The 26,873-nt window shown below is 42.9% G+C and overlaps 1 protein-coding gene and 1 pseudogene across 1 annotated transcript; both read left to right on the top strand.

Annotated features, from left to right (window-relative positions):
- Positions 1 to 3,113: 3,113 nt before the first annotated feature.
- LOC116893469 lies at positions 3,114 to 4,053 on the top strand (annotated as a pseudogene).
- Positions 4,054 to 17,535: 13,482 nt separating this feature from the next.
- LOC116893470 (homeobox protein ceh-37-like) lies at positions 17,536 to 19,033 on the top strand. The gene is made up of 3 exons (XM_032895228.1): positions 17,536 to 17,752; positions 17,879 to 18,078; positions 18,515 to 19,033. The coding sequence occupies exons 1-3, from the start codon at positions 17,536 to 17,538 to the stop codon at positions 19,031 to 19,033; spliced, it is 936 nt and encodes a 311-aa protein (XP_032751119.1).
- The last annotated feature ends 7,840 nt before the right edge of the window (positions 19,034 to 26,873 follow it).

A 26,873-nucleotide genomic window follows, 5' to 3' on the forward strand; every position in this document is an offset into this window, starting at 1 on the left:
AAATGAGAGTAACCTAGAGCCGAGGGCAGAGATGAGTAAATCTGCAGCTGATCCTCCAGTCGTAGTCTAAATTCTGTACAATAAAACCAGGACATTTTTATTACAAAACTGAGGATGGAATAGCATACAGATATTTCCCAGAAAATCGACAATGGGTTCCTTGGGTTTAGGGAAGGTGGTGGCATCCCCCTAGAAATTCTCCATACAGGTTAAGTAAGGATGTTTTTGTAGACAGGTGGGGTCCTCAAGACTGTAAGGTTAGCAGTATGACCTTATGTTTGCCCTTTTATGAAACCATACTGTCATATCTGAAACATGGTGACTCTGTAACCGCAATACTGCTGCCCCTGACCTAATTAGAGACTGGTGATTGAGAGATATAAAAACATTGTGCTTGCTACAAAACATTTATGTTTGAGATTGTATAGTTCCCTTTTTTTCAATTCTCAATCTGTACAATTCTGTATCATAAGAAAATGTTGACACAGGAAAATTGAGAAGCATTTACCCAACCCCTTATAAATTTTGTAACCCAGCTTCCTTGTGTGATTGCAATAAATTACTGGGGTTGAGTTAAATCTGTGTGAGCATTTCTGACTCTTGAGTTCAGAAGCTCTCATGGCTAAAAAGAACAGCCTGTTAGCATGTATATGTATATGTATATGTATATGTATATGTATATGTATGTATATTCTAAATTGTGTGTTTTCTTATTCACCTACCAAGTATCCCTAGTCCTTGACAACCCCCGACTCATGTCAAGGCTGGACCATGGCACGTTCAAAAGTCATGATGCCATGCAAGGGCCAAAGGAATGATCAGATCCCATTCTGTTCATGCTAATCATGGAAGTGGGCAACTGAAACGACTTTAAAGACAGAATAAATGTCTTTTTTTCTCCCTCCCCCCTAAATGTAAGTCTTAAGAGGGCAGATTTGTGCTTCCTTGAAGAACTTTCCTGGCTGGCACATACCATAGTTTGTCCTTCCACCTACTTGGGTCATGGTCATTCCATGAGGTATCTTCTGTCTTAAGGTGGGTGAATGTGGTACAAAAGCTAGTGATTTACCAGGCACAGGAGATGGGGGCAATAATGATTTTGAAGCAAAGGATCAAGCCTGTGCCCTTGAGTTGTGCTGTCCAAAGAACTCAAAGAACATGTGAAGGAACAAAACCTGCCTAGTGCTGGAATAGTCTGTCTAGCACTTCACAGACTCCCTTACAAACTCCTGTCCCATCGGAAAACAGAGGGGAATTGTTAGTGTCTCTGGATCCTGGGCTTTGGGGAGATGTCTCAGGCCTCATGGGGAACATGGGATGGATGGTGTCATCTTCCTCTCAGCCCCACAGGTGTTAGTCTCAAACCCTGGGGTACCATGGCAAACAGTATTTTGTCTTGACTTCCAATGTAGTAAGTAGCTACCATCCTTTAGGACCCATCGATGTTTGTTTACAAAAAATAATAATTGAGAGTATAGAACTGAGTTGCTACAAAGTTATCATAAAGGCTGGGGTCAAAGAAGAACACTGTCCATCTAGTAACCAAGGAATACCAGAGCCCATAACTGAGGGAGGACCAAAGGTCTGGAGCCCATCCATCATTCTTAGGATTCCATGTTAACAAGGAAAGTGTTCTTGTTAAAGTTAGAGTGTCAAAAGTTCCACAGAGTGTCAAGTGTTTGAACATAGTTCCCACCAGGGGGTGCCATTTGGGAGAAATTAAGGATCTTATGCAGTGGGTCTAACAGGAAGAAGTGAGTCACTGGGCAACACTGGGGACAGATATTTGAGTGTAACCAGCTCTCTACTGCCCCACTGACCAAGATCATTCTTCCTGTCCTTTGAGACAGAATGTGAGGAAACCCAGTGGATTATGCCTAGATACCATTGGTCCATTTCCTGCTCTGTCCTCACCAGAAACTATTATTGGGAATGATAGACACTTGCCCACTTAGAGCTCTGACTGAGGCTGCCTCTTGCCATTACAGGATTTAAGCTGTAGGTTGATGGGAAACCAACTGGAATTTGATGCTGCTACGTGATTATACTTGGACTTCGTGAGATTTGGATCCCGAATAGTTTCTCTCTGCTATGACATGGTTTTTTGGTTTTGGTTTGTGTATTTGCTGCCTTGATTTATGCATTTACTTTTCCATGCTCTTTATTATCTCCCGTTTTACTTTTTATTGTTTTAAGTTATATTTGATAAGTTAGAACATTTTATGTTTTCATTTACGTGTAGGTGTATTTTTGCCTTCATGTGTGTCTGAGCACCATCTCCCTGGTCCCTGCTGTGGAGGTCAGAAGAGGGACTCAAATTTTCAGGAACCAGAATTACATTTGGTTGTGAGCCTCTTATCATACACCTGGAATTAAAACAGTAACATGTTCACATACCATAACTGGGTTTTAAAACAAACCAAAAGTCTCACTACAACTACCTGTAGTTCCATTTCCAGAGAATCTGATGCCCTCTCCGACCTTTAAAGATCATAAATAACATTATTTAAAGACTTGTATTAGTATTCTAAGTGACATGTAGCGTCTGTGAGTGTGTTTTATGGGTCTGCTTAGAGGCCAGATGTGTAAGATATCCTAGAGCTGAACTTAGAGCAGTTGTGGGCCACCTGACCTGGGTCCTGAGAACCAAATGCAGGTCCTCTGCAGGAGTAGCTGTCATTCTGGACTCCAGAAATAAATCCCCAGCCTGGACACTGTGGGTTTGGGAGGGCCTGTTCTCTTATCTACTCTTCTTGAGCCTGATTTTCTTAGTGCACTGGCTCACAGTGAATGCTGAGGTCAGGGGGTAGGATGGTTGTCTTTTCCAATGAGCAGCTCTTACTGTCTTTGATCCTTTGTTTTGTTTTTTCAGTTTGCAGTTGATCCCTATTGACCTGATCCTTGTCATAGTTGTATTTACTGCTTTAGAAGGTGATTTGTTCTTCTCTTTCCAAGCATTTAAAGTTCCTGACTAGGTTGTCTGACATATTTCTGACCCCTTTTTTGATAAAAAATAATTTGTAGTTGTAAACGTTACCTTGGGCCTGATTTTAAAACTTTTTAAAAAAAAATTTCTCCTTAGAGCTTGGTTCTAGTCAAGTCATGAGAGCCTGATGATGCAGCAGGATCTGAAGGTCTGCTCCTCGATTGAGGAAAACTTCTCCATTGGGCGAAAGAAATTTTTCAGTGGTGAAACGGACCTTCCATATCACCACATTGACCTCTGTATCTGTAAAAATTCTTCGAAACATCAAGAAGTACGCCTCACTGATCTGCAGGGAAGCCAGGATTATGAAATCCCTTAGCCATTCTAACATTATCAAGCTGTTTCATGTGGTTCAGAGAAGAGAGATCACTTACATGGTGATGGAGTGTGCCCCAGAGGGAGTGCTACTAGATCTCATCATTGAAGGCGGTCTTTAGAGGAGAGCTAGTCTTGGAGAATGTTTGTTCAGATAGTACATGCTGTGCAGTACTGCCACAACAATCACATTGACCATCGAGACATAAAGGACAGCTATTTTGACTGATTACAGGGGCAAACCCAAGATGTCTGATTTTGGCCTTGCTGCTAATGTAATTCCTAGGCAGAAACTGGCAAATTTCTGTGGCACAGTGCCCTACTGTGCCTCAGAACTCTTGTAAGTAGAGGTAGATGAGGGCTACCCAGTGGATATCTGTAGTTTAGTGGTCCTCCTTTTCCTCATGTTGTCTGGGAGCCTGCCTTTCTAAGGCAGGTCTTTTGAGGAGGTGATCATTGCTGCAAACTTCAGCATACCTCCTCATGTTTCCGTTGATATTTTCAATGTCGTCATTGAAATGCTAATGATAAATCCCAGCAAGAGGCTCAACATTCACCAAATCAAGACACACCCCATGATCAGGGACTGTGCGTCATGTTTACCACCTACTTCTACACAGGTTTTCCCAGACAGCCTGAGCCCTAGTGTTGTCAGGAGCATGAGAGTCATTGCATATAAGCCTGACAGGAATATGTCCTCCTGCAGACCCAGAAGGAACTCTGTGGATCCCTGCAAGTGCCTAAGATTGTAACCCTCACAGGCTTCTCCCCTGGGTATACTTTGGAGAAAGACGCCCTCATGGAGGAAAAGAACCTCACCCAGGAAGATGCCATCAAATAGGAAAAGGCTCCTTCAGAATGTCTCCATCATTTAGGAAGAGCTCATTACTGATGTCCATCCTCAGGATGTGGGCTGAACTTGCCCTCATACCTGGCAACACCACCGGATGGGGGTGAGGAAGACAATCATGAACTGTCTCTCAAACATGTGCTGCTGCTGCCACAACAAAAAAGAAGTCATTTCCCATAAGAACCTGGCTCTGAGGAAAGGAGATCTTGGAGTCATCTTCAAGACCAGGTGGGCACAAGTCCTCATTCTTTTTATCCATATTCCCTCTTGTCCTTTGTGACAAATGAAGCAAGTGCCCACTTGTGGCACATTTAGGAACTTGATATGTCACTTCAGAAAGACCAATTCAATAGAAACCCCTGAAAGACCACCTCATGCCTGCTGAGCCAGAATTGGACAGCAGAGATGCTGATTAAAGCAGGGAGAGAGGAGGGTGGGCGTATGTCCAAAGGAAGCAGAGAGTCATTGGCAAACCAGTGAGGTGCTATGGCTCTGCAGGGCCAGCCCTGTATGCCCTCTGTGTATCCAAGTTACTAAGAGCCTCTCTCCTGTTTCTTTCTGCTTTTAACTCTGGAAGAGGACTAACCTCATTTCCATGGCTTGTGAGCCGTGTGTTGGTGGTTGGCTTGGCTGAGAATCAGACAGCCTTTCAGGGGATCCAGCTGTCCAGGAGTCAGTGCGTTCATAGGCCCCTCTGCTCCTGGGGACAGAAAGAGATGTCCACAGCAGCACAGATCTGTCCAGATAAAATCCCAGGCAGGAAGGGCTAGCTTTTCACTGGGTTTTGCTCAGAGGAGAGAGCTAAGGTACAAAAGTGCTCCAAAGTTGTATATGGAACAGTAGCCCTGTGACCTCTTCTCCAGCCTCCTCATCAGAAATTGTTCTATAGGAAGTGGCTGCTTTTTGCTCTCTGTTTCTTGCAGGGAACATGGTTTTCTTCATGAGGTAGAATTCTCTCTCTAGAGAAGTCTCCCTACCCAGTCTGTCCCACCTGACCCCAAATAGGTTTCCAGTTTGAGAATGAGGCCTGAAAGTGTCTCTGTGAGTCCTCTAGGGGGCAGCCTTCTACCAACCTTTTACAACCCCCGACCCAGCCTTATGCCCCTTCAAAAGCCACCACAGGTTACCTTGCTGGAGTCTTCAGAACCAACTCAGAGCAAAACTTATGTAAAACACAACTGTGGAGTGACTCCAGAGGCAGCTTTGCCCTTTCTCCCCACCAATTCTGTTCTCTAGTTCCTCACCTCCTGCCTCTCTATACTTCTGTGTTTTTTTTTTTTTTTCCGGAGCTGGGGACCGAACCCAGGGCCTTGCGCTTCCTAGGCAAGCGCTCTACCACTGAGCTAAATCCCCAACCCCTATACTTCTGTGTTTTAGTCCACCATTTGCCTTGTAAACAGGGTTCAGACTCAGCACCAAGTTCCACACTGTGTGGGACCAGGGTCAAACTAGAAACCCTTATGATCGGGCAGCAACCTGCTGAGCTGCTGTGGCCCTGCCTTATGCCAGCTTCAGGCCTCTACCTGGAGTCTGCACCCAGCTGGACATATCTGCAACGTTGCTTCCATTTTTATGAGTATTCACACATTGCTTGTACTTGCCCAGGTAAGCATCCTTGCATGTCCTTTGAGATGGCTTCTGGGAAGCTTTCCTGTCCCTTTCACTTTGACATTGGTAAGATGTCATCTCCTGTGTTCTTTTTCTCTAGACTGTGCCAAAGCTCAAAGCATGAGGCACATAGAAACCTGGGTTACTGACATGGATGGTTCCTCCAACAAAATGTCTGCCATCATTTTGAACACAAGTCCACAAGGCTCCTGGCATAGTATTCCTGCTGGAATTTCTGCTGAATTCAGCCGCATGTCCCTACAGCATTCTACTGTTGTAAAACACAATCTTATTAGTACCTTCATGGTCCTCTGAGCAACTCTAAACTCTTGTAGGACAGATATCTGCACTCACCCCAATCTGAAAAGAGAGGGGTGTCTTATTCCTCTCTGTGGCAGGAAGAGCACCATTGGACCCTATGCTCCCCAATCCACAATGAACAACTCTGGGAAAGTTTATTTCACAAGTTCTGTGCTGGACCAGACTGAGCTACTCAGACAAAACCAAGGAGGACTTCTCAGCAACTCTGGTCAGACTGGCTGGAATCATCATTTTTCCTTGCCATCCATGCACTTGAACCGGTACCCCCTGGTGAGTCCATGTCTCTCTCTGTGTCTCTGTTCCTGTCCCGTCTTGTACATGAACAACTTCCAGGCAGGCAGGTCTCGAGTGCTCTTTCATAAAATGGACCCCTAGGGAATTGTGAAACCCTAGAGATGGCTGTAAGTGTCAAACACAAAACACAAACATAGCATTTAAAATCACAATTGATGGAAAGAGATAAAGGAAATTAAAACCAACAGATAAACAGCCCTAACAACAACAACAGCAGCAGCAGAAACAACAACAACAAAAACATCCATTAAAATGTCACTCTTAATAATAGACTCACAGAACCATGCCAAGGGAACATATTCCACATACAACAAAAGGTAGAAATTGATTTTTATTCCCTGATATGTTCAGATGTCTGAGGCACACTTCCATTTTATATTCTGATATTTGGTTCTTTCTACTTTGGTTAGGAAGAATAGTATTTCTATGGTGGCTTTAGTGTTCACATTGTCTCATCTATAACTCAAATGGAATGGAACTCAGGACATAACCCAGATTGACTTTTAGTTCCTGTGGATCCTGCTGCCTCAGTTCCTCCTTAGGTGCACTGTAATGATGTTAGCATTTGTGGTTTACTTAGAGTCTCATATGTCCCAACAGGCCACCATGTAGCCAAAGATGACCTTGAGCAGGATCCTCATCTTCCTGTCTCTGTATTGCCAGTGCAGAGATATTAGCTTTGAGCACTCTGCCCTGTCAAGTATCAAAAGTTCAAGGCCAGTGTAGGTAAAAGTGACTTATAGGTGGAGTGGTATCCTGTTTGAAAAGGACATGCACACTCTAAATATGTAGAACTATCATTTAATGTCTGGGACTTGGGAGATGTGTATGGGTAAAGTGTCATATTGCAACAAAAGGACCCTGCAAAAACCAGACATGGGTCCCTAGAGCTGACCCAGTGCCACAGCTCTCTGTGCCTGAATTCCACTGGGAGAGAGTTGGTCTCCCAGGAGTGCTGACATACCTGAGAGCCGAGGAACCTGCCTGGATCCCTCAGGACATGAGATTCAGGAAGCATACTGGGATGAGACCCTGGATTCCCTCTGTGCCTGGAGCTGATCCTGTGCCATATTTCTCTATACCCAGATCCCACGAGGAGAAAGCTATTCTTCCAAGACAGCTGACACACAGATTTACAGGAGGGTCAAGCCACTGTCAGAGACAGTAAGACCAGAGATATCCAGATGGCAAGAGGCAAGTGCCAGAACCTAAGCAACAGAAACTAAGGCAACTTGGGATTTTCAGAGGCCAGTTCCCACACCACAGCAAGTCCAGGATACCTCAACACACCGGAAAAGCAAGATCATGATTTAAAGTCACATCTCATGGTGATGGTAGAGGACATTAAGAAGGACATAAATAACTTCCTTAAATAAATAAGGACATGGTTTCTGCCTGTGCCAGGAACTGAACTGAACCAGTCCCACAGCTCCCTGCACCCAAATCCCATGGGGGAGAGAGCTGGACCCTCAGAAGGGCAGAAAATCCTGAGGCCTCAGGGAAGACAACTACTACTGCCCACATTCCTGACCCAAGAGGAACCTGTCTAAGTGCCCTCTGTGCTTTCTGGGCACAGGGACCAAGGAACACTCAGGGGCAGAGACCTTCCGGGATTCTGCATATGCTGTGAGCTGAAAGCCAGTCTCCAGGAGCACCTAAAACCTGAGAGCAGAGGTAAGACCAACTCTTCTGTGCATAGCAACCCACTGGGAGGCTTCAGGTCGCACAAACCCAGTAACAGCTCTCTGTTCCCATATCCAGCTGATAGACAACAGGAGTGCTGACACAGGCTTACAGGAGGGTCAAGCCACTGTCAGAGACAGCAAGACAAGGTAACACTAGAGACAACCTGATGGCAAGAGGCAAGCACAGGAACCTAAGCAACAGAAAACCAGATTACTTGGCATCAGCAGAATCCAAATCTCTCACCAAAGCAAATACTGGATACCCAAACACACCAGAAAAGCAAGATTTGGATTTAAAAAATCACATCTCATGATGATGATAGAGGACTTTCAGATGGACATAAATAACTCTCTTAAAGAAATATAGGACAACACAGGCAAACAAGTAGAAACCCTTAAAGATGAAACACAAAATCCCTTAAAGAATTACAGGAAAACACAACCAAACATGTGAAGGAATTGAACAAAATAATCTAGGGTTTAAAAATGGAAATAGAAACAAAGAAAGCACAAAGGGAGACAAGCCTGGAGATAGAAAACCTAGGAAAAAGATCAAGAGTCATAGATGCAAGCATCTATATCTTGTATCACAGAATACAAGATAGATGAGAGAATCTCAGGAGCAGAAGATACCATAGATAACATCAAAATAACTGTCAATGATAATATAAACTGCAAAGAGCTCCTCGCCCAAAGCATTCAGGAAATCTAGGACACAATGAGAATAATAAACCTAAGGACAATAGGTATAGATGAGAGTGAAGACTCCCAATATAAAGGGCCAGTAAATATCTTCAACAAATTAATAGAAGAAAACATCCCTAACCTAAAGGAAGAGATGCCCTTCTGTCCTTCTTAAAGTCCTCTATTATCATTATGTGATGTGATTTTAATTAAATCCAAATCTTGCTTTTCAGGTGTGTTTGCTTTGGTGGCAAAACTGGGCTCTGATGATGCCAATTAGTCTTGTTTTCTGTTGCTTAGGTTACTGTGCTTGTCTCTTGCCATCAGGTTGTCTATGGTGTTAGTTTGTTTTGCTGTCTCTGACAGTGGCTTGATCCTTTTGTAAACCTGTGTGTCAGCACTCTGTAGACCTGTTTTATTTCAAGCTGGATCTGGAAACAGAGAGATGCTCCTTGATTTTTGTGTCCTGAAGCCTCCAGGTGGATGACTTGGAGCAGAAGAGTTGGTCTTTCCTTTGTTCTCAGGTGTGTTATCACTCCTGACAACTGGCTTTTAGTTCTGGACAGAAATAGAAACCAGAAGGATCCTGATGCTGACTGCTTCTGTGTTCCTGTATTCAGAGGGGACTAGGCAGGTTACTCTTAGGCTAGGAATAGGAGCAGAAGTGGTGGTCACCTCTCAGCTCTAAGGATTGTCTACATTTTTGAGAGCCCAGCTGTCTCCCCCATGGGATTTGGGTACAGAGAGCTGTGGGACCAGGTCGGTTCTGGGCCCAGGCAGAAATCTGCTACATGTTATTTTCTAACATACACATGTGAACCCTGATAAGATAAGGACCAAAATAATACACAAAATAAGACTTGGCATAACAATTTTCAATCTATTTCCTATTTTTATTTATCATACAATAATGAAGGTTGTTCCCAGGATGTCAAACAAAATTAGAACAATGCTCTGAAAAAAATCCTCACCTGGTCCTTTTTTGTAGAATTTACAACTGCTTTTGTTATTAATTTTAATCCCCTGTAGATGTGAAGAAAGTTTCACAGGGTTTAATCTAGTAACCTAAGTTTCATCCCTAAACAATTTTTGAGAATAAGTTCTCTATCATTATGTGATGTGATTTTAATTAAATCCAAATCTTGCTTTTCAGGTGTGTATGGATATCCACTATTTGCATTGGTGGTAGAACTGGGCTCCGAAGATGCCAAGCAGTCTTGCTTTCTGTTTAGTTTCCTGTGTTTGCCTCTCGCCATAATGTTGTCTCGGGTGTGAGCTTGTTTTGCTGTCTCTGACAGTGGCTTGACCCTCCTGTAAGCCTGTGTGTCAGCACTCCTATAGATCTGTTTTCTTTCAGCTGGATCTTCATACAGAGATCTGCTCCAAGGTTTGTGTCCAGATAGGTTGCTTGTAGTAGAAGAGTTGGTCTTTCCTTTGTTGTCATGTGTGTCATAGCTCCTTTCTGTTCTGGGCATAGGCAGCAACCTGAAGGGTCCTGCCCCTGACTGCTCCTAAGTTCCTTTTTGTAGAGGGCACAGAGGTCACTAGGCAGGTTCCTCTGGGATCAGGAATGTGAGAAGAAGTAGTTGTCTCCTCTGAGCTGTCAGGATTGTTCTGCCTTCTGGGAGTCCAGCTCTCTTCCCCATCGAATTTGGGTACAGAGAGCTATGGGACCAGTTCAGTTCTGGGTGCAGCAGAATCTGGCTACATGCTCTTTTCTTACATTCGCATGTGGACCCTGATGAGATAAAGACCAAAATCATACACAAAATAAGACATGGCATAACAATTTTCAATCTATTTCCTTTTTTGATATACCAGATGATACTGAGATTTGTTCCCAGGATCTCACAGGAATGTAGAACAATACTCTGACAAAAATCTCACCTGGTCTTTATTTGTAGAATTTACAGCTGCTTTTGTGTCGAATTTTAATCCTCTCTAAATGTGAAGAAAGTTTCCCAGGGTTCGATCTAGTAAACTAAGGTTTATTCCTAAAACAGTTGATGAGAATAAGTAAAGGACCAGCTGGAGATTCCCTTTTCCTGCATTGAGAGTGGCTAAACATCTGAGATGCAAGCTGAGATTCCTAGGTATTGATTATAAACAGTTCATTCTTTCACAGAAGGACATCAACATTTTCTTATTATTTCCATTTAGCCTAGGGACAATCTGGGAGCAGAGACCTAGGCACCAGCACATCAAAACCATGAGCCATCTATGCAGGAGTCTTGGAGTATCTGTGTAGATACCACAGTGTGTATAAAGAGACTAAAAGGTCCTTTAGATAGTGTGGATGGCCCAGGATGGAGAAGGTGCTTGAATAAGGGGCAAACAAAGTCGTTGTAGACTGAGCAGCATGTTGTCTTCTAAGGCAAGGGAGGTGCCTAGTATGAGGAATAATGGTAGCACCCATGGGAGGAGACTGAATAGAAATCTATTTCCTGAGAAAGTGACTTAAGGATGCAGCCCCAATGTCTTCTATGAAGAAGCTTCAAAGAGACACAGACCAAGTTTTGCTTAAAATTCAATCTCCACACAAACCCATCATCACCCTGTAATTGTTCTGGAACAGTGATTAAATCTTGAACATTGTGTGGACCCACACCTGTAATTAGGACTCAGCAGGCCGATCCAAGGTCACCTCTAGAACAGGCTAGAATAATAGAAAAACCATGTCTCAAAACCCAAACAAAAGATAATAAACAGGAATAATTAAATCTACAAGCCTATGCCTACATGAGGTAAGGTTGAATCCTGAGTGGCACCAAAGTGTGGGTGAGCATAATGGATCTGAGGTTCTGTGTAGTGGGTGGATAGAAAGATTTGGAGGAAAACTAAGTTTGAAGTTTGTAGAGAGATGTAAGTGCAGGTCCTGGGAGTAGAGGTCAATCAGACAGAAGATTGGGCAAGCTGCAGCAGCCTGCTGGTTTCCTGGTGAGTTGGTGGTTCCATAAATTGCTTAGAAGGAAGGAAACAATTAGGAGGTGCTACCAGCGGGCAGGAAACCCCTGCACAACAAAATGAGAAGACCCTTATTTCTTGATATGTTTACTGATTAGGGAAGGCCAAATTTCCACTGTACTGGAGTCCCAAAGTACAAGAGAGCCCAAGTGATGTGGCTAAGGCTGTGATAATTTCCCAGAATGTAAACAAACCATGATTTGAATATATCTGCTGAGTTAAGAATGATGTGCTCAAAGACTGGTGTGGTAGTCCACACGTTTTCTCCAGCTCAGGGTAATTAGAGGCAGGTAGATCTTTTTTGAGTTCCCTGTCAGCCTTGTCTATCAATTGAGTTAAAGGACAGCCAGGGAGGTTATATTATGAAACCTTTTCTCAAAAACCAAACAAGCAAAGAAACAAACAAAGGAAAAAGAAACCAAACCACACCACCACCAACTAAACGTTTGGTGTCTTCAACCTGGCCATACTTAGTGGTGCCAGACGGCGGGACATGGAGAGTATTTGCTGGATATGAGGGAATGAAATTGGAGCTGCTGAGATGATCCTGGGTGAAGATTCAATTTCAGCCAGTACTCGAAGTAGACATTCCATACCAATAGGAATCTTCTTTAGATCCTCAGCAACAAAGATAGACTTTATGTCAAATTAAAGGAATTAGGACAGTTTTTCCAAGCAAAGGAACCAAAAACGGTGCATATATCATACTAATATCAAAAAAGAGAGTTTTAATCATAAGTAATCAAAAGAGATGTAGAAAGATACCTCATACACCTTAAGAAACAATCCAACAAAATAACATTTAAAATCTAGACATCTATTTTCAAAAGCATGTGTACCCACATTTCTTTCTTTTTTTAATTTTTATTAGCTTATTTCTTATTTACATTTCGATTGTTATTCCCCTTCCCCGTTTCTGGGCCAACATCCTCCTAACCCCTCCCCCTCCCCTTCTATATGGAATCTCCCTGCCCATCCTCTGCCCATTACCACCCTCCCCCCAACAATCACGTTAACTGGGTATTCAGTCTTGGCAGGACCAAGGGCTTCCCCTTCCACTGGTGCTCTTACTAGGCTATACATTGCTACCTATGAGGTTAGAGTACAGGGTGAGTCCATGTATAGTCTTTGGATAGTGGCTTAGTCCCTGGAAGCTCTGGTTGGTTGACATTTTTGTTCATATGAGGTCTTGAGCCCCTTCAAGCTCTTCCAGCCTTTTCTCTGATTCCTTTAACAGGTGTACCCACATTTCTATGTGAAAAATTACTGAAGATCAAATAATATATCAAAACCTAAGTAGTGATAGTAGAAGACTTCAACACCCCAATCTCATCAACAGATAGATTATCCAGACAGAAACTAAACAGAAGTTATGAAACTAATAGAGGTTATGAATCAAATAGTCCTAACACTTCTATAGAACATTGCAAATGCATAAGAATGTATCTTATAAGCACTTCATGAAACTCTCTAAAATTGACCACATACTTGGTCACAAAGCAAGTGGGAACAGATTCAAGAAATAACCCTTTGTTTCATATCAGATTTCCTTGGATTAAAGCTTGGCTTGAACAACAGAAGCAAAAGAAAACCTACATACTCATGTAAACTGAAAAACTGTCTAATCAATGGTGGTTTGGTCAGGCAAGAAGTAAAGAAATTGAAGCCTTTTAAAATTCAAATAAAATGAGCTCACAACATCCTCAAACTTATGGGAAACAGCAAAGCCGGCTAGGAGAAAAGTTCATAGCACTAAATGCCTTCCTTCAGAAATTAAAGAGTTCTCATACTAACAATTTAAAAGTATATGTGAAAGCACTAGTAAGAAAAGAGGGACACCAAAAAGAAGTAATTGGCAGGATATAATCAAACTCAGGACTGTTCCTAATCAATCAACTAGAAACAAAGAGAATAATGCAAGGAATCAAGAAAAACAGGTTCTTTCAGAAAACAGACAAGATAAGCAAATGCTTGGCCATGGTAGACAATACACAGATCAAGAAAATCATAAATGAAACATGAGGGAATGTAATGGACACTGAAGAAATTCTGAGAATCATTAGACCTTGCTTCAAAAGCCTATGCTCCACAACCTGTCAAAATCTAAAACAATGGACGATTTTGTAAACAGATGTCACTTATTAATGATAAGTCGAGAACATGTAATCTATCTGACCAGTCCTATATACCCTTGGGAAATGAAGCAGACCTTTAAAGTCACCCAAATGAAACAAAATCTCAGGGCAAGATGGTTTTCGCACAGATTTCTACCAGGTTGCCAAAGAACAGCTGATACAATGCTTCCAAGACTATTGCATACAAAAGAAGGAGAGGGAACAGTGCCAAATTCATTCTGTGAGGGCTCTGTCACCTTACTTCGCAAGACACACACAGATTCAACAAAGAGAGTTTCAAATCCATTTCTCTTATGAACACAGATGCAGAAGTACTCAACAAAATACTCAGACACCAAATCACAGAAGACATCAAAGAAATCATCAACCATGATCAAGAAGTTTTCAACCCAGGGTTGAAAGGTTGCTTCAATACAAGAACATCCATCCCTGTAATTCACCATATGAACAAATGAGAGAAAAATATCACAGGATCCTCTCATTAGTTGCTAAAAAAGCTTTGACAAAATCCAACTGCCCTTCAAGTTAGAAGTCTTGGTGAGATAAGAGATACAAGGTACCTAGCTGAACTCTGAGTTTTATTGGGTTATTTAGATGTTGTTCTAGTCTGGGAATAACAATCTAACACTCAGGTAGGACATGTGGTCAGAGGGACAGTTTTTGGTTTGTGTAGACTCCATTATTTGGTGTGGTGAATGCTATTCACAGTGGAGTTTAATTTACCTTTTAAAATTTTTTATGAAAGAATAAATTTGAAATATGGGTATAGATGTTGATAAGAGCTTGGGGAGGAGACTTGATTGCATATATATTCATATCTTTAGATGCATATTTTCATTTTGAGGATATTTTCTGTGTAGTTCTATCTATCCTGTAAAGTGGTATGTAGAGAAAGACAGCTTGGAACTGACAGAGATGCACCATTCTCTGTCTCCTGAGTCCTTTGAATTTAGGTAGACACCCATCTAGGATCATGAAATGTATTGCAGGAAGATTTTTCCTAAAATCCCAGGAATTGTTTTTGTGGGTAGAACTAGATCACTTAGAAGCTTGTGAAGAAAAGGGCTTTGTGCAACGACAGACCCTGAATCAAAAATAAAACAAAAGAATTGTGATTCAATCAAAGACAAGGACTCTCTAGGGTGGGGCTGAAATCTCGTTGACAGCAAATGGTGTGTTTATCCAATGAATTTGAAGATCCGGGGAGTGGGAGGAGCCAAAGAGTGGGCGGAGCTTTGACTATCGTGCCTGGAGAAGATATTTAAGGCCTGGTTCTGGAAGAACTGGTAAAACACAGTGAAGAATCGAAACAAGGTACAGCGACCTACTGTTTTTCAGGTGAGTGTGTTTCCTGAATATATTTTGTAAATGATGTATATTTTGCGGGTGGTTACCCTCATGGAAGAGAGAGGGAGCTAGAAGTTGAAGAGCTTTGTGGGGCATTCTGCAGCTGGTGTTTGTGTTTGGAGGTTGAGGTCCACCAAATTGCCAGAGTTGGGCACTAGTCCTGAGGGAAGGCAGGGGCAGCATACTTGTTTCTCCATAGGTATTAACACTTGGAAAGAAGTGGGCAGTGCTCCTGGAACACAGACCAAGAGGGCTAGTAAGACCCAATGTTGCTGTCCCATCTACTGTGCTTTTGTGTAGTTACCAAGGCCGAGGCCTGAGCCCTTTGTTGTTCAGTAAGTCTAGATCAGCCTGGTCTAATACGGAGGCTGTGAATCAAAACCCAAACAAGAGACAATACAACAAGCAGAATTAAACCCACCAAAATAGAGCTCTAGGCGGTTATTATGAAGCCAGTGTGTCATCAAAGTTGGGTGAATATAACGGATTTGAATGTCTGTAAGGTATGAGGAACCAAAGAGATATATAAGTGCAAGTTATATATTGTTGAATTTACATAAGAGAAGTCAAACAGAGGTTTGGGCAAGCAGCAAGAGCCCACAGGATTCCTGTCCAGTTGGTGGGCTGCATGAAATGCTTAAGGTTGCTGGATGAAGGGGGCATCCTGGTGGGGAATTCTGGGAGTTAGTGGAGGAAGACCTTTGATAATATTTTGTGTCTTTTTTTTTTCTTTTTTTTTCTTTTTTTCAGAGCTGGGGACCGAACCCAGGGCCTTGCGCTTGCTAGGCAAGTGCTCTACCGCTGAGCTAAACCCCCAACCCTATTTTGTGTCTTGTATGGGTGTTTGGTTGGTAAAGTCTAACATATGCCTTGTAGAGAGGCAGAAGATATTAAGTAAATTAGGAGCTCTTTCCATGTGAACGCTGGGAATCTCTTAGGTGCAGGGATTGGAGCAGTCTGTGAATAAGCATTAAGGAGACCCCCAGGTGCTCTGTTCTCCATTCTAGGCACTATCCTGAGCAATGTGTTGTATATGAAGCCTAATTCAGTAGATGGAAGACTTGACTATAGGAGATATGTATCGTTTGATTTCTCTGATTTATTTCTTGTTAAATGTGCATGCAGGACTAGGATAAATTCACAACAAGGACTCCAGTGACCTTGGGACCAAAGTGTGGGTCTGGGCTGGCCAAGATAGGCCAAGGTTGTGATATTTTGGCTCAAAAGTGTGACACCTAGAGAGGCTTATGGCTGAGTAGACGTTTATTCAACAAGAAGAGACAACCACAATTCCAGTTCTCAGGAGACATTGGCTGTTGGTCTTTGTGATAATAAGGCCTGGATTGTCTGTAGAATGAGATCCAGGAAGACATGTGCATTTACAAGGGAAGGAAGGAAGGAAGGAAGAAACATTGAAAGAAGAGGGAATTACCATGTGACTGAACTCAGCAGACATGAACAGGTCCCTTGGGCAGCTGTATGAGAAGAGACCCATTTCTCCAGATGGTCACAGAAGAGGGAAGGAAAGATTTCTTGTGTATGGAACCCAAATGACAGGAGACCCAAAAGAATGTCACCATTGTGGTATTTCATACCTTTAATTCAGGCACTGGATTGGGTTTGGTAACAGGCAGGTGGATCTCTGAGTTCAAGTTCAGCCTTGTCTTCAGATGGAGTTATAGGTCAAGGTCAAGGTCATACAGACAAAACTTGCTTCAAGAAAGGTGTCTTCCACCTGGTCAAGTTTCCATAAGATGTGACTGCAGACTGAGTGTGGTCATAAGTGGGAATGTCTGCTGGATGTGAGTGGATGAAAGGAGGAGCATATGGGAGGGTCGTGGGTGGCAATTAAAGCAATGTCTTGGAGTAGAGATTCTATATGAGGTGGATCTGTGTGACGAGTGAGAGCCCAATGATATATGTGGTAATTAGATCATAATGCTCTCGTGTAGGAGATGAGGGTGGGATGTGATCATTGAGCTGCTGCAAATTCCAAATTCCCCTTCACTCCTTGTTTGGAGAGAGCACCAGCAGAAATGAGGAGGATCTGTGACTTTTAAACCTTTGGGCAGGACATCCAATTGCCCTCCTCCCTGGGCTGACAATGTGATATGAACACAGGAGCTAGTTGCAAGTTTATTGAAGTATTGAGAATACTAATCAGTTTTGGAACCAGGCAGTTAGTTGGTCAGAAGGTCTGAGTGATTTCTGCTCTATAAGAAGAGCAAAGTAAATGCTGGGTATGCATAATGGGTTGATGGGTGCTCTCTGGAGGTTTTCTGATGTATGTCCTTTTTCCATGTTCTCTAGTACAGGAACATGCTCCAGTCAGTTCAGAACACAGATATGGTCAAAGGTCCCTCCTTTCATCCCAAATTCCAAATGTCTTCATATACCCCGATGGACACCAGTTCCCAATTGCCTCAAGAGCCTGCATGGAACTTAGCTTTTCAAATGGGCCAGAGTCCCCTTGTGACCTCAAGAACTCCAATGCAATCAAGTCCTTCAGTCCCTGAACAGAACCTAAATTGGCAAGAGTCCCAAGGGTCATCAAGAGAATCAAGTATCCAGATGCAACCAGGTCCTGTAATGGATCCAGGTTTACCAACTCCAAGAAGACCCTCAGGGCATCCAAGTCATCAGAGACCTTCAAGACCCTCATCGAGATCTGGTTTCCATGTTCCCATAGAACCTATGGCAATGTCAGATAAATATGGCGGTAAACAAACTGGCCCTGTGGCTCCAAGAAAGCGGCGAAAGGAACGCACTCCGTACTCCGAAAAACAAAAGTCCATGCTGCAAGAACATTTTGCTGAGTGCCAGTACCCAGACCAGAAACAGTGTGTGGAGCTGGCATCTTTGGTTGGTGTGACTGAGAAGGAGATCAAGGTTTGTCTCTCTCTTTACCCTCAGTCCCGTAGCAAAAATATCCACTTTCAGATCAGGTACCTGAATTTTGTGCTTCTTAAAAGCATGGGGCTGTGTGGACAGTTTGGGTGGTGGATATTCATTCATGCATCCAATGCTGTGCCTCACTTTCTCCATCAACTGGATACTTTAGGGATGAAAAATTTTCCCCTCCAGGGTCCCAGAGGTTTAGATATAAGAACTTGTACTAAAAGGTAAGAGACACAAACACACTCTCTCCAGTCTTTGGTCTTACATAGTCTATCATATTACAATCTGCTAGGGATCTTGAATATCAGGCTTCTCTGTTGAGGCCTCATGAAGTATTGCGATAGAAAAACCTTACATTCAATTGTTTTACCTTGTGGTCCAGTTAGGGGAAAATGGGCATTCCTCTGATCTTTCCTTTGTCTTTCAGGTCTGGTTCAAGAACAACCGGGCTAAGTGCAAAAAGAAGAAGGTTCCAGAAGCACTGCCAGAGACAAATGGAAGCTCTGAAGCTGATTCTGGGTCAACCAATTTTCCTGGTTCCATAGCTGTTGTTGCTTGTGACCAGGGAGAGCCCATGACCACAGCCACGTTGGATGTGGATTCCACTCCCAAACTGAACTGCAGCCAGGAGTCTTCTCTGGATGGCAATTGGACCTATGATGGTGCCATGTGTTGTCTGCAAGAAGACGTGCTTGATGGTAATGCCCTTGTTACTGCTGGAGACTCTGGTGAATCAGCACCAGTTGAAGCCCAGGCTGACCTTGCAGCAGCTGGAGCTCCAGTTGCCATGGCAGTTGACACCCAAAACCCAGAGGATTGTGAGGATTTACCTCCATTGGACGAAGGGGTCTGGCAATGGATGCTTGAAGACTTTCACCAATTGGAAGACTGGTTTACTAAGAACTACATTGAGAGTCCTGGCAGTACTTCTCACCCCCTTGACTAGTTAAACGTTTACATCTATGAAGGAGCATATTAACGGACATCCTTAACCCCTGAATTTGGGGAAATCTCCCAAGTCTATATGCATTAGTTTCATTTCACCATGATTATAATGTGAGGTCATTTCAAAAGCAATTGAAAATGTGCATTTCTTATTGTTGGATTATATGTTCTCTAATAAAGCAAACATTACTGCAAAACTGAAAAGACTGTTTTTGTCAGAGTTTTCCAGTGCCTGCATGCAAATGTCTTGGTACTTGGAGCTGGAACAGACTGTATGGTCTCCTGGAGTAAAATTGTAGACTACCTTTGGCTCAAAAACTCTGCTCACCCTAAATTCTATGAAGACCCTTAAGCCGTCATAGGAGAGGTCTGATAGATATATCCATTCTAGTCCTGTGTGAGCACACCCAACTCCTATCACTGCACATGACCGTTGAGATTTCCTGTGTTATTAGCACACCTGAATCCTCTCTGATGAGGGCTGAGAGATGGACTGATCTATAGGTGTAGCAATCAGTCAGCAAGAAATGTTTCAATCCTGTGTTCTTTCCTTGATGGGCTTATTTTCCTTAAACATTAGTATTAAAAATAACTAGGAAAAGGGAAGTTTCTGAGACAAAACTAAGCATAGAGAGTCTTTTTTGCATCTCTCCCCTTTTTACCTCAATTCCCCTTCTGTCTGTCATCTTCTGCTGGGGGCAGACTGCCTGGTAGTCTGCTCCCCTGAAGAAACCACAGCCTGAGGCATCCTAGGAGATACACACAAGGCAAGTGGACAACTGACTCCACAGTCTGAAGGCCTCCCAGAAGCTCTTCAGCATGCAGCGCAACTGAGCCAACAGTTTGAAAGCCTACATGGAGTTCTGCTGCACAGAGGGAAACAGAAGCCACAGTCTATAGGCCACCATGGAGAACATCTTCACACAGAAGAGCAGCTTGAGTGCTCCTCTGAAGACACAACAGTCTGAAGGCCTCCCGGGAGATGTCCTGCAGCCAGGGCAATAGATCAGCCGCTTTTCTGCCCCCAAGAACCCAGTGTTGGAAGTCCCCACACATTGTCTGTTCAAAGCAGGGCCTCAGGCCTACCAGGAGATCTGAAGGAACCCAGGGACAAAGGAGGCAAGCTCCAGTGATAAGAAATTTAGAAGGAAGGAAGGAAAGAAGGAAAGGAGGAAGGAAGGAAGAAAGGAAGAAAGGAAGGAAGGAAGGAAGGAAGGAAGGAAGGAAGGAAGGAAGGGAGGCCGAATTGAGGATACTTCAATCCCACATAGAAGGAGGAGCTAAATTATCACAGCCAGCATAGGGAGGGAGGGAAATTGGTGGGAGAGTGAAGGTGGGACCTCGGAGGGATCCCCTATGGTGAGAGACAGGAGAAAAGCCCAGTGGGACAGAAGGATGAATTGAAATATTCAGTTGCAGATACATGGTATTGGGTGGCACCTCTAGAAAGTGCCAGAGCCCTGGGATGTGAGAGGATCCCAGGCCTCAGTGGGGATGACCTTTAGCAGAAATGAGCAGCAGTGGTGAGATGGAACCTGAATGACCACCTCCAGATAGGGAGACTAAGTCATCAACCCAAAAGGATCCATGGGCTGCTCCTTGGCCCCTAGCAGATATGTAGCAAAGGACTGCTCTGTCGTCAGTGGTAGAGGATCTTCCTAATCCTGTAGAGCACTGATGCCTCAGGGAAGGGTAATGTGGGAGGGCTATGGAATGTTAGGAGGTAGGGGGCAGTGATGGGTGGGGGCAGGTAGAGAGTAAGGATAGAGGAGCACCCTCTGGAGCCAAAGGGAGTGGTGATGATGTGAAGAAACCAGGAGGGGTACCAGGACATGTGTGTGTGTGTGTGTGTGTGTGTGTGTGTGTGTGTGTGTGTGTGTGTGACCATTTGAATGTAAATAAAGCAAATGAGTTTTGATACAGAGACAGATAGTGAAAGACAGAGAGACAGAGAGGTAGACAAGGCACCTGACACTGCATTGGCAGAATATGGGTAGATCTGGGGATTGGATCTAATATAATATTTTCTTTCTTTTTAATTAATTAATTCATTTATTCTCTTTTCACCCCAATATCAGCACCCTCACCTTCCATTCTCCACACATCCCATAACTCATCTTCCTATTCTCCCTTCTAGTCTCTTCTGGGAACAGGGAGTCTCAGTTGGGGCTCCCAGCATCATGGTACATCAAATTTCTGCAGGACTAGGTGCATCCTTTTTCACTGAGGCCAAGTAAGCCATCCCTGGTAAGAAAATGAGATCCATAGACAGAACACTGCTTGAAGGACAGCCTCCCCTTCATTTGTTTGGGACCATGCATGAAGATCAAGCTGTCCATCTGGTACATATGTACAGAGCCTAGGTCTATCCTATGGTAGTTCTGGTTTTGTGGTTCAATCTTTGGTAGCTTCTAATTGTCCAGGTTGTTGACTCCGTTGGTTTTCCTCTGGAGCTCCTATCCCATTCAGGGCATTCAATTTTTCCCAGCTTTTCTCGAAGAGTCACTGAGCTTTGTCCAATGTTTGGTTCTGGGTCTCTGCATCTGTTTCAGCTCCTCGGTGGGGTCTCTCTGAGCACAGTTGTGCTAAGATTCTGAGTGCAAGCATAATAGCATTAGGGATTGGAACTTGCCATGAGTCTCACATTGGACTGCTTTGGCTATCTGGTCTATCTGCTTCTTGAGTTGCTTTTAGACTGGCCAAATTTTGGGTTAAAAACTCTATGGGAGATTTAGTGTCCTTATTCCTCCACTGGGGTCCCTCAGCAAATCCACCAAAACAAAAGTGTTTTGTTGGAGCTCAGTGTGCAGTTTGGGCACCATTCTCACTACCGAATCTACTGTGTGGTAGGAAATGCTGAGAATCCTGGTTCCTGAAGGTCATCATCAACTACCCAGCAAGTTGGAGGCCAATTTAGGATATAAAAGAATGAACATGAAACAAAAGTATTGATAAGTAAGTTTTCAATAGAAACTGCAATAGTCAAGTCTTCCACAATAGTAATGCTTTCTTGTTTCTCTGGCTTATACCAAGAGCACCTGCCGGAGCAGTATCTTTGCAGAGGCCAAAGAATCTGGATAAAATTGGGCAGTGGAGGCTCAGGACCATACTCCCAGCTCTTGAGAGGCAAAGGCTGATGGGGCAGAGGCAGAGGCAGAGGCAGAGGCAGAGGCAGAGGCAGAGGCAGAGGCAGAGGCAGAGGCAGAGGCAGAGAGGCAGAGGCAGAATGGCAGGTCCGTGTCTATAAGTTTGAGACCAGCTTTGTCTACAGAGTAAGTTCTTGGAAATCCAGGCTAAACAGAGAAATGCTCTCTCATAAAATTAAAATGTACACACAAGTGCACACACACACACGCACCACACACACACACACACACACACACACAGAGAGAGAAAGAGAGAGAGAGAGAGAGAGAGAGAGAGAGAGAGAGAGAGAGAGAGAGAGAGAGTAAATGAAGCTGGACAAATTCTCCCCTAAGGATACAGTATTCTAAACATAAACAGCCGAAACATGCATTAACAGCAGAATATTACTGTGAAATATTCAACATTAGCCAAAGTGTTTTTATAAAGGCTCACACAAGACACCTTGGCCACTACCGGCAACATTTGTTCAAGCAGTTAGCTGAGAAATGCAGTCATCCAGTGAGTTTGAGTTCAGTATGAAAATTAAAAAAAAAATCTGAAGCTTGTGTGAGAGCTCAACCAACCACTGTGTCATCAAGACTGAGTTTTGTGTTCACATAGTGGATAGGCTAAACCAGTTTCTAAATGTTCTTTTCTTCCCTTTCTTGAATGTATTTTATTTACATTTCAAATGTTATTCCCTTTACAGGTTCCCACCGGTGAGCCTCCTATGTTCTCCCCCGCCCTTATTCTATAAGGGTGTTCTCCCTCCCCAACCACCCTTCGGTTCCCAACTCTGCATCCAGATATTTCCTTATACTGGGGGTGAGGAGGTTATAGCCTTTTCAGAACCAAGGACTTCTCTTCTCATTTTTTGCCCAACAGGCCGTCCTCTGGTACATATGCAGCTGGAGCTAGGGGTCTGTCCATGTATACCCTGTGGGTAGTGGTTTTGTACCTGGGAGTTCTGGTTGGTTGGTATTGATGTTCTTATGGGTTTGCAAGACACTTCGGTTCCTTCAGTCCTTTTAATCCTCTAATGGGGACCCCTTCTCCGTTCAATGGTTTACTGCTAGCATTGGCCTCTGTCTCTGACACAATTTGGCTAAGCCTCTCAAGGGACAGCTATATCAGGCTCCTGTCAGCATTATTGACTAGTTTAAAATGAGATATATATATATATATATATATATATATATATATATATATATATATATATATATATATATCTCCTGGGTCCCCAGGTTTTGCAGGCTTGAATAACCATTCCTTCAGTCTCTGATCCAAGTTTGTCTCCATATATCCTCCTATGAATACTTTTGTTCCTCCTTTTAAAAAGGACTGAAGCACACACACTTTGTTCATCCTTCTTCTCGAGCTTCATGTTGTGTGTGGATTGTATCTTGGGTAATTGGAGGTTTGGGACTAATATTAACTTATCAGTGAGTGTAACATGTGCATTTTTTGTGATTGTTTACCTCACTCAGGATGATATTTTCTATTTCCATCCATTTGCACATGATTTTCATGAAGTCATTGTTTTTGATACTCTGTTGTGTATACGTACCACATTATCTGTATCCATTCCTCTGTTGTTGGGCATCTTAGTAGTATAAATAAGGGTGATATGAACTTAGTGGAGCATATGTCTTTGTTGTATGTTGGAGCTTCATTTGGGTATATGCTGAACAGTGGTATAGCTTGTATTCTGTTGATGATGCTTGTGCCTATTAGTCCTGATCTTTTTCCTAAGTTTTTTCTTTACAGGGCTATCTCCCTTTGTGATTTCTTTATAATTTCTATTTCCATTTTTAAATCCTGAGCGGGTTTGTTCAATCTCTTCACCTGTTTTGTGTGTTTTTTTACAATTCTCTAAAGGATTTTTGTGTTTTCTCTTGAAGTGCTTCTACTTGTTTAGCTGTGATGTCCTCTATTTCTTTAAGGGTGTTATTTATTCCTTCTTAAAGTTCTCTATCACCATTATGTGATGTAATTTTAATAAAATCCAAATCTTGCTATTCAGGTGTGTATGGATATCCAGTATTTGCATTGGTGGTAGAACTGGGCTCTGAAGATGCCAAGTAGTCTTGCTTTCTGTTGTTTAGTTTCCTGTGTTTACCTCTCGCCATAATGTTGTCTCAGGTGTGAGCTTGTTTTGCTGTCTCTGACAGTGGCTTGACCCTCCTGTAAGCCTGTGTGTCAGCCCTCCTGTACACCTGTTTTCTTTCCGCTGGATCTGGGTACAGAGATCTGCTCGAAGATTTGTGTGTCCTGATGCCTCCAGGTGTTTAGCTGGGAGCAGAAGAGTTGGTCTTTCCTTTGTTGTCATGTGTGTCATAGCTCCTTTCTGTTCTGGGCATAGGCAGTAACCTGAAGGGTCCTGCCCATGACTGCTCCTAAGTTCCTTTTGCAGAGGGCAGAGAGGGCACTAGGCATGTTCCTCTGGGGTCAGGAATGTTAGCAGATGTAGTTGTCTCCTCTGAGCTCTCAGAATTGTTCTCACTTCTGAGAGTCCAGCTCTCTTCTCCATCAAATTAGGGTACAGAGAGCTGTGGGACTGATTCAGTTCTGGGTGCAGGCAGAAACCAGCTCCATGCTCTTTTCTAACATTGGCATGTGGACCCTGATGAGATAAGACTAAAATAATATACAACATAAGACATGGAATAACAATTTCAATCCATTTCCTTTTTTATATACCAGATGATACTGAGATTTGTCCCCCAGGATCTCAGAAGAATGTAGAACAAGACTCTGACAAAAATCTCACCTGGTCCTTATTTGTAGAATTTACAGCTGCTTTAGTGATTAGTTTTAATCCTCTCTAAATGTGAAGAAAGCTTCCTAGGGTTTGATCTAGTAACCTAAGTTTCATTCATAAACAGTTCTTGAGAATAAGTAAAGGACCAGCTGGAGATTCCCTTTTCCTGCATTGACAGTGGCTAAACATCTGAGATGCAAGCTGAGGTTCCTAGGTATTGATTATAAACAGTTCATTCTTTACAAAAGGACATCAGTATTTTCTTATTATTTCAATTTAGCCTAGGGACAATCTGGGAGCAGAGACCCAGGCACCAGCACATCAAAACCCTGAGCCATCTATGCAGGAGTCTTGGAGTATCTGTGTAGATACCACAGTGTGTATAAAGAGATTGAAGGGTCCTTTAGACATTGTGGATGCCCAGGACAGAGAAGGTGCTTGAATAAAGGGGCAAACAAAGTGGTTGTAGACTGAACAGGATGTTGTCTCCTTAGGCAAGGGAGGTGCCTAGTATGAGGAATAATGGTAGCACCCATGGAAGTAGACTGAATAGAAATCTATTTCCTGAGAAAGTGACTTAAGGATGCAGCCCCAATGTCTTCTAAGAAGCTTCATGAGAAAACGTCCAAGTTTTCCTTAAAATTCAAACTCCACACAAAGCCATCATCATCCTGAAATTGTTCTGGAACTATAATTAAATCTTGAACATTGTGCAGACCCACAGCTGTAATTAGGACTCAGCAGGCCGATCCAAGGTCACCTCTGGAACAGGCTAGAATAATAGAAAAACCACGTCTCAAAACCCAAACAACAGATAATAAATAGGAATAATTAAATCTACAAGCCTATGCCTACATGAGGTAAGATTGAAACCTAGTGGCAGCAAAGTGTGGGTGAGCATAATGGATCTGAAGTTCTGTGGAGTGGGTGGAGAGAAAGATTGGGAGGAAAACTAAGTTTCAAGTTTGTAGAGAGATGTAAGTGCAGGTCCTGGGAGTAGAGGTCAATCAGACAGAGGATTGGGCAAGCTGCAGCAGCCTGCTGGTTTCCTGGTGAGTTGGTGGTTCCATAAATTGCTTAGAAGGAAGGAAAAATTAGGAGGTGCTACCAGCGGGCAGGAAACCCCTGCACAGCAAAATGAGAAGACCCTTATTTCTTGATATGTTTACTTATTAGGGAAGGCCAAATTTCCAGTGTACTGGAGTCCCAAAGGACAAGAGGTCCCAAAGTGATGGGGCTAGGTCTGTGATAAATTCTCTGAATGTAAAAAAAAAAAACATTATTTGAATATATCTGCTGAGTTAAGAATGATGTGCTCACAGACTGGTGTGGTAGTCCACACCTTTTCTCCATCTGGGTAATTGGAGGAAGGTAGATCTTTTTTGAGTTGCCTGTCAGCCTTGTCTATCAATTGAGTTAAAGGACAGCCAGGGAGCTTATGCTATGAAACCTTTTCTCAAAAACCAAACAAGCAAAGAAACAAACAAAGAAAAAAGAAATCAAATTACACCACCACCAAGCAAACATTGGTGTCTTCAACCTGGCCATACTTAGTGGTGCCAGAGGGCAGGACAGGGAGAGTATTTGTTGGATATGAGGGAATGAAATTGGAGCTGCTGAGATGATCCTGGGTGAAGTTTCATTTCAGCCAAGTCCTTGAAGTAGACATTCCATACCAATAGGAATCTTCTTTAGATCCTCAGCAACAAAGATAGACTTTTTCTCAAATTAAAGGAATTGAAACCGTTTTTTTCCAAACAAAGGAGCCAAAAAGGTACAGATATCATACTAATATCTAATAAAATAGAGTTTCAATCATAAGTAATCAAAAGAGATGTTAGAAAGATATCTCATACACCTCAAGCAACAATCCAACAGAGTAAGGTTTAAGTTCTAGACATCTATCTTCCAAAAGCATGTGTACTCGCATTTCTTTTTTTTTTTTATTAACTTG

This window comes from Rattus rattus, chromosome 2 (genome assembly GCF_011064425.1).
Source record: "Rattus rattus isolate New Zealand chromosome 2, Rrattus_CSIRO_v1, whole genome shotgun sequence".
Classification (NCBI taxonomy): Eukaryota; Metazoa; Chordata; class Mammalia; order Rodentia; family Muridae; genus Rattus; species Rattus rattus.

Coding starts and splice junctions, on each gene's coding strand:
- LOC116893470 (XM_032895228.1), top strand. CDS start 17,536: ATGGTCAAAGGTCCCTCCTTTCATCCCAAATTCCAAATGTCTTCATAT. Junction 17,753..17,878: donor AGGGTCATCAAGAGAATCAA/GTATCCAGATGC, acceptor ATGTTCCCATAG/AACCTATGGCAATGTCAGAT. Junction 18,079..18,514: donor TGACTGAGAAGGAGATCAAG/GTTTGTCTCTCT, acceptor TTTGTCTTTCAG/GTCTGGTTCAAGAACAACCG.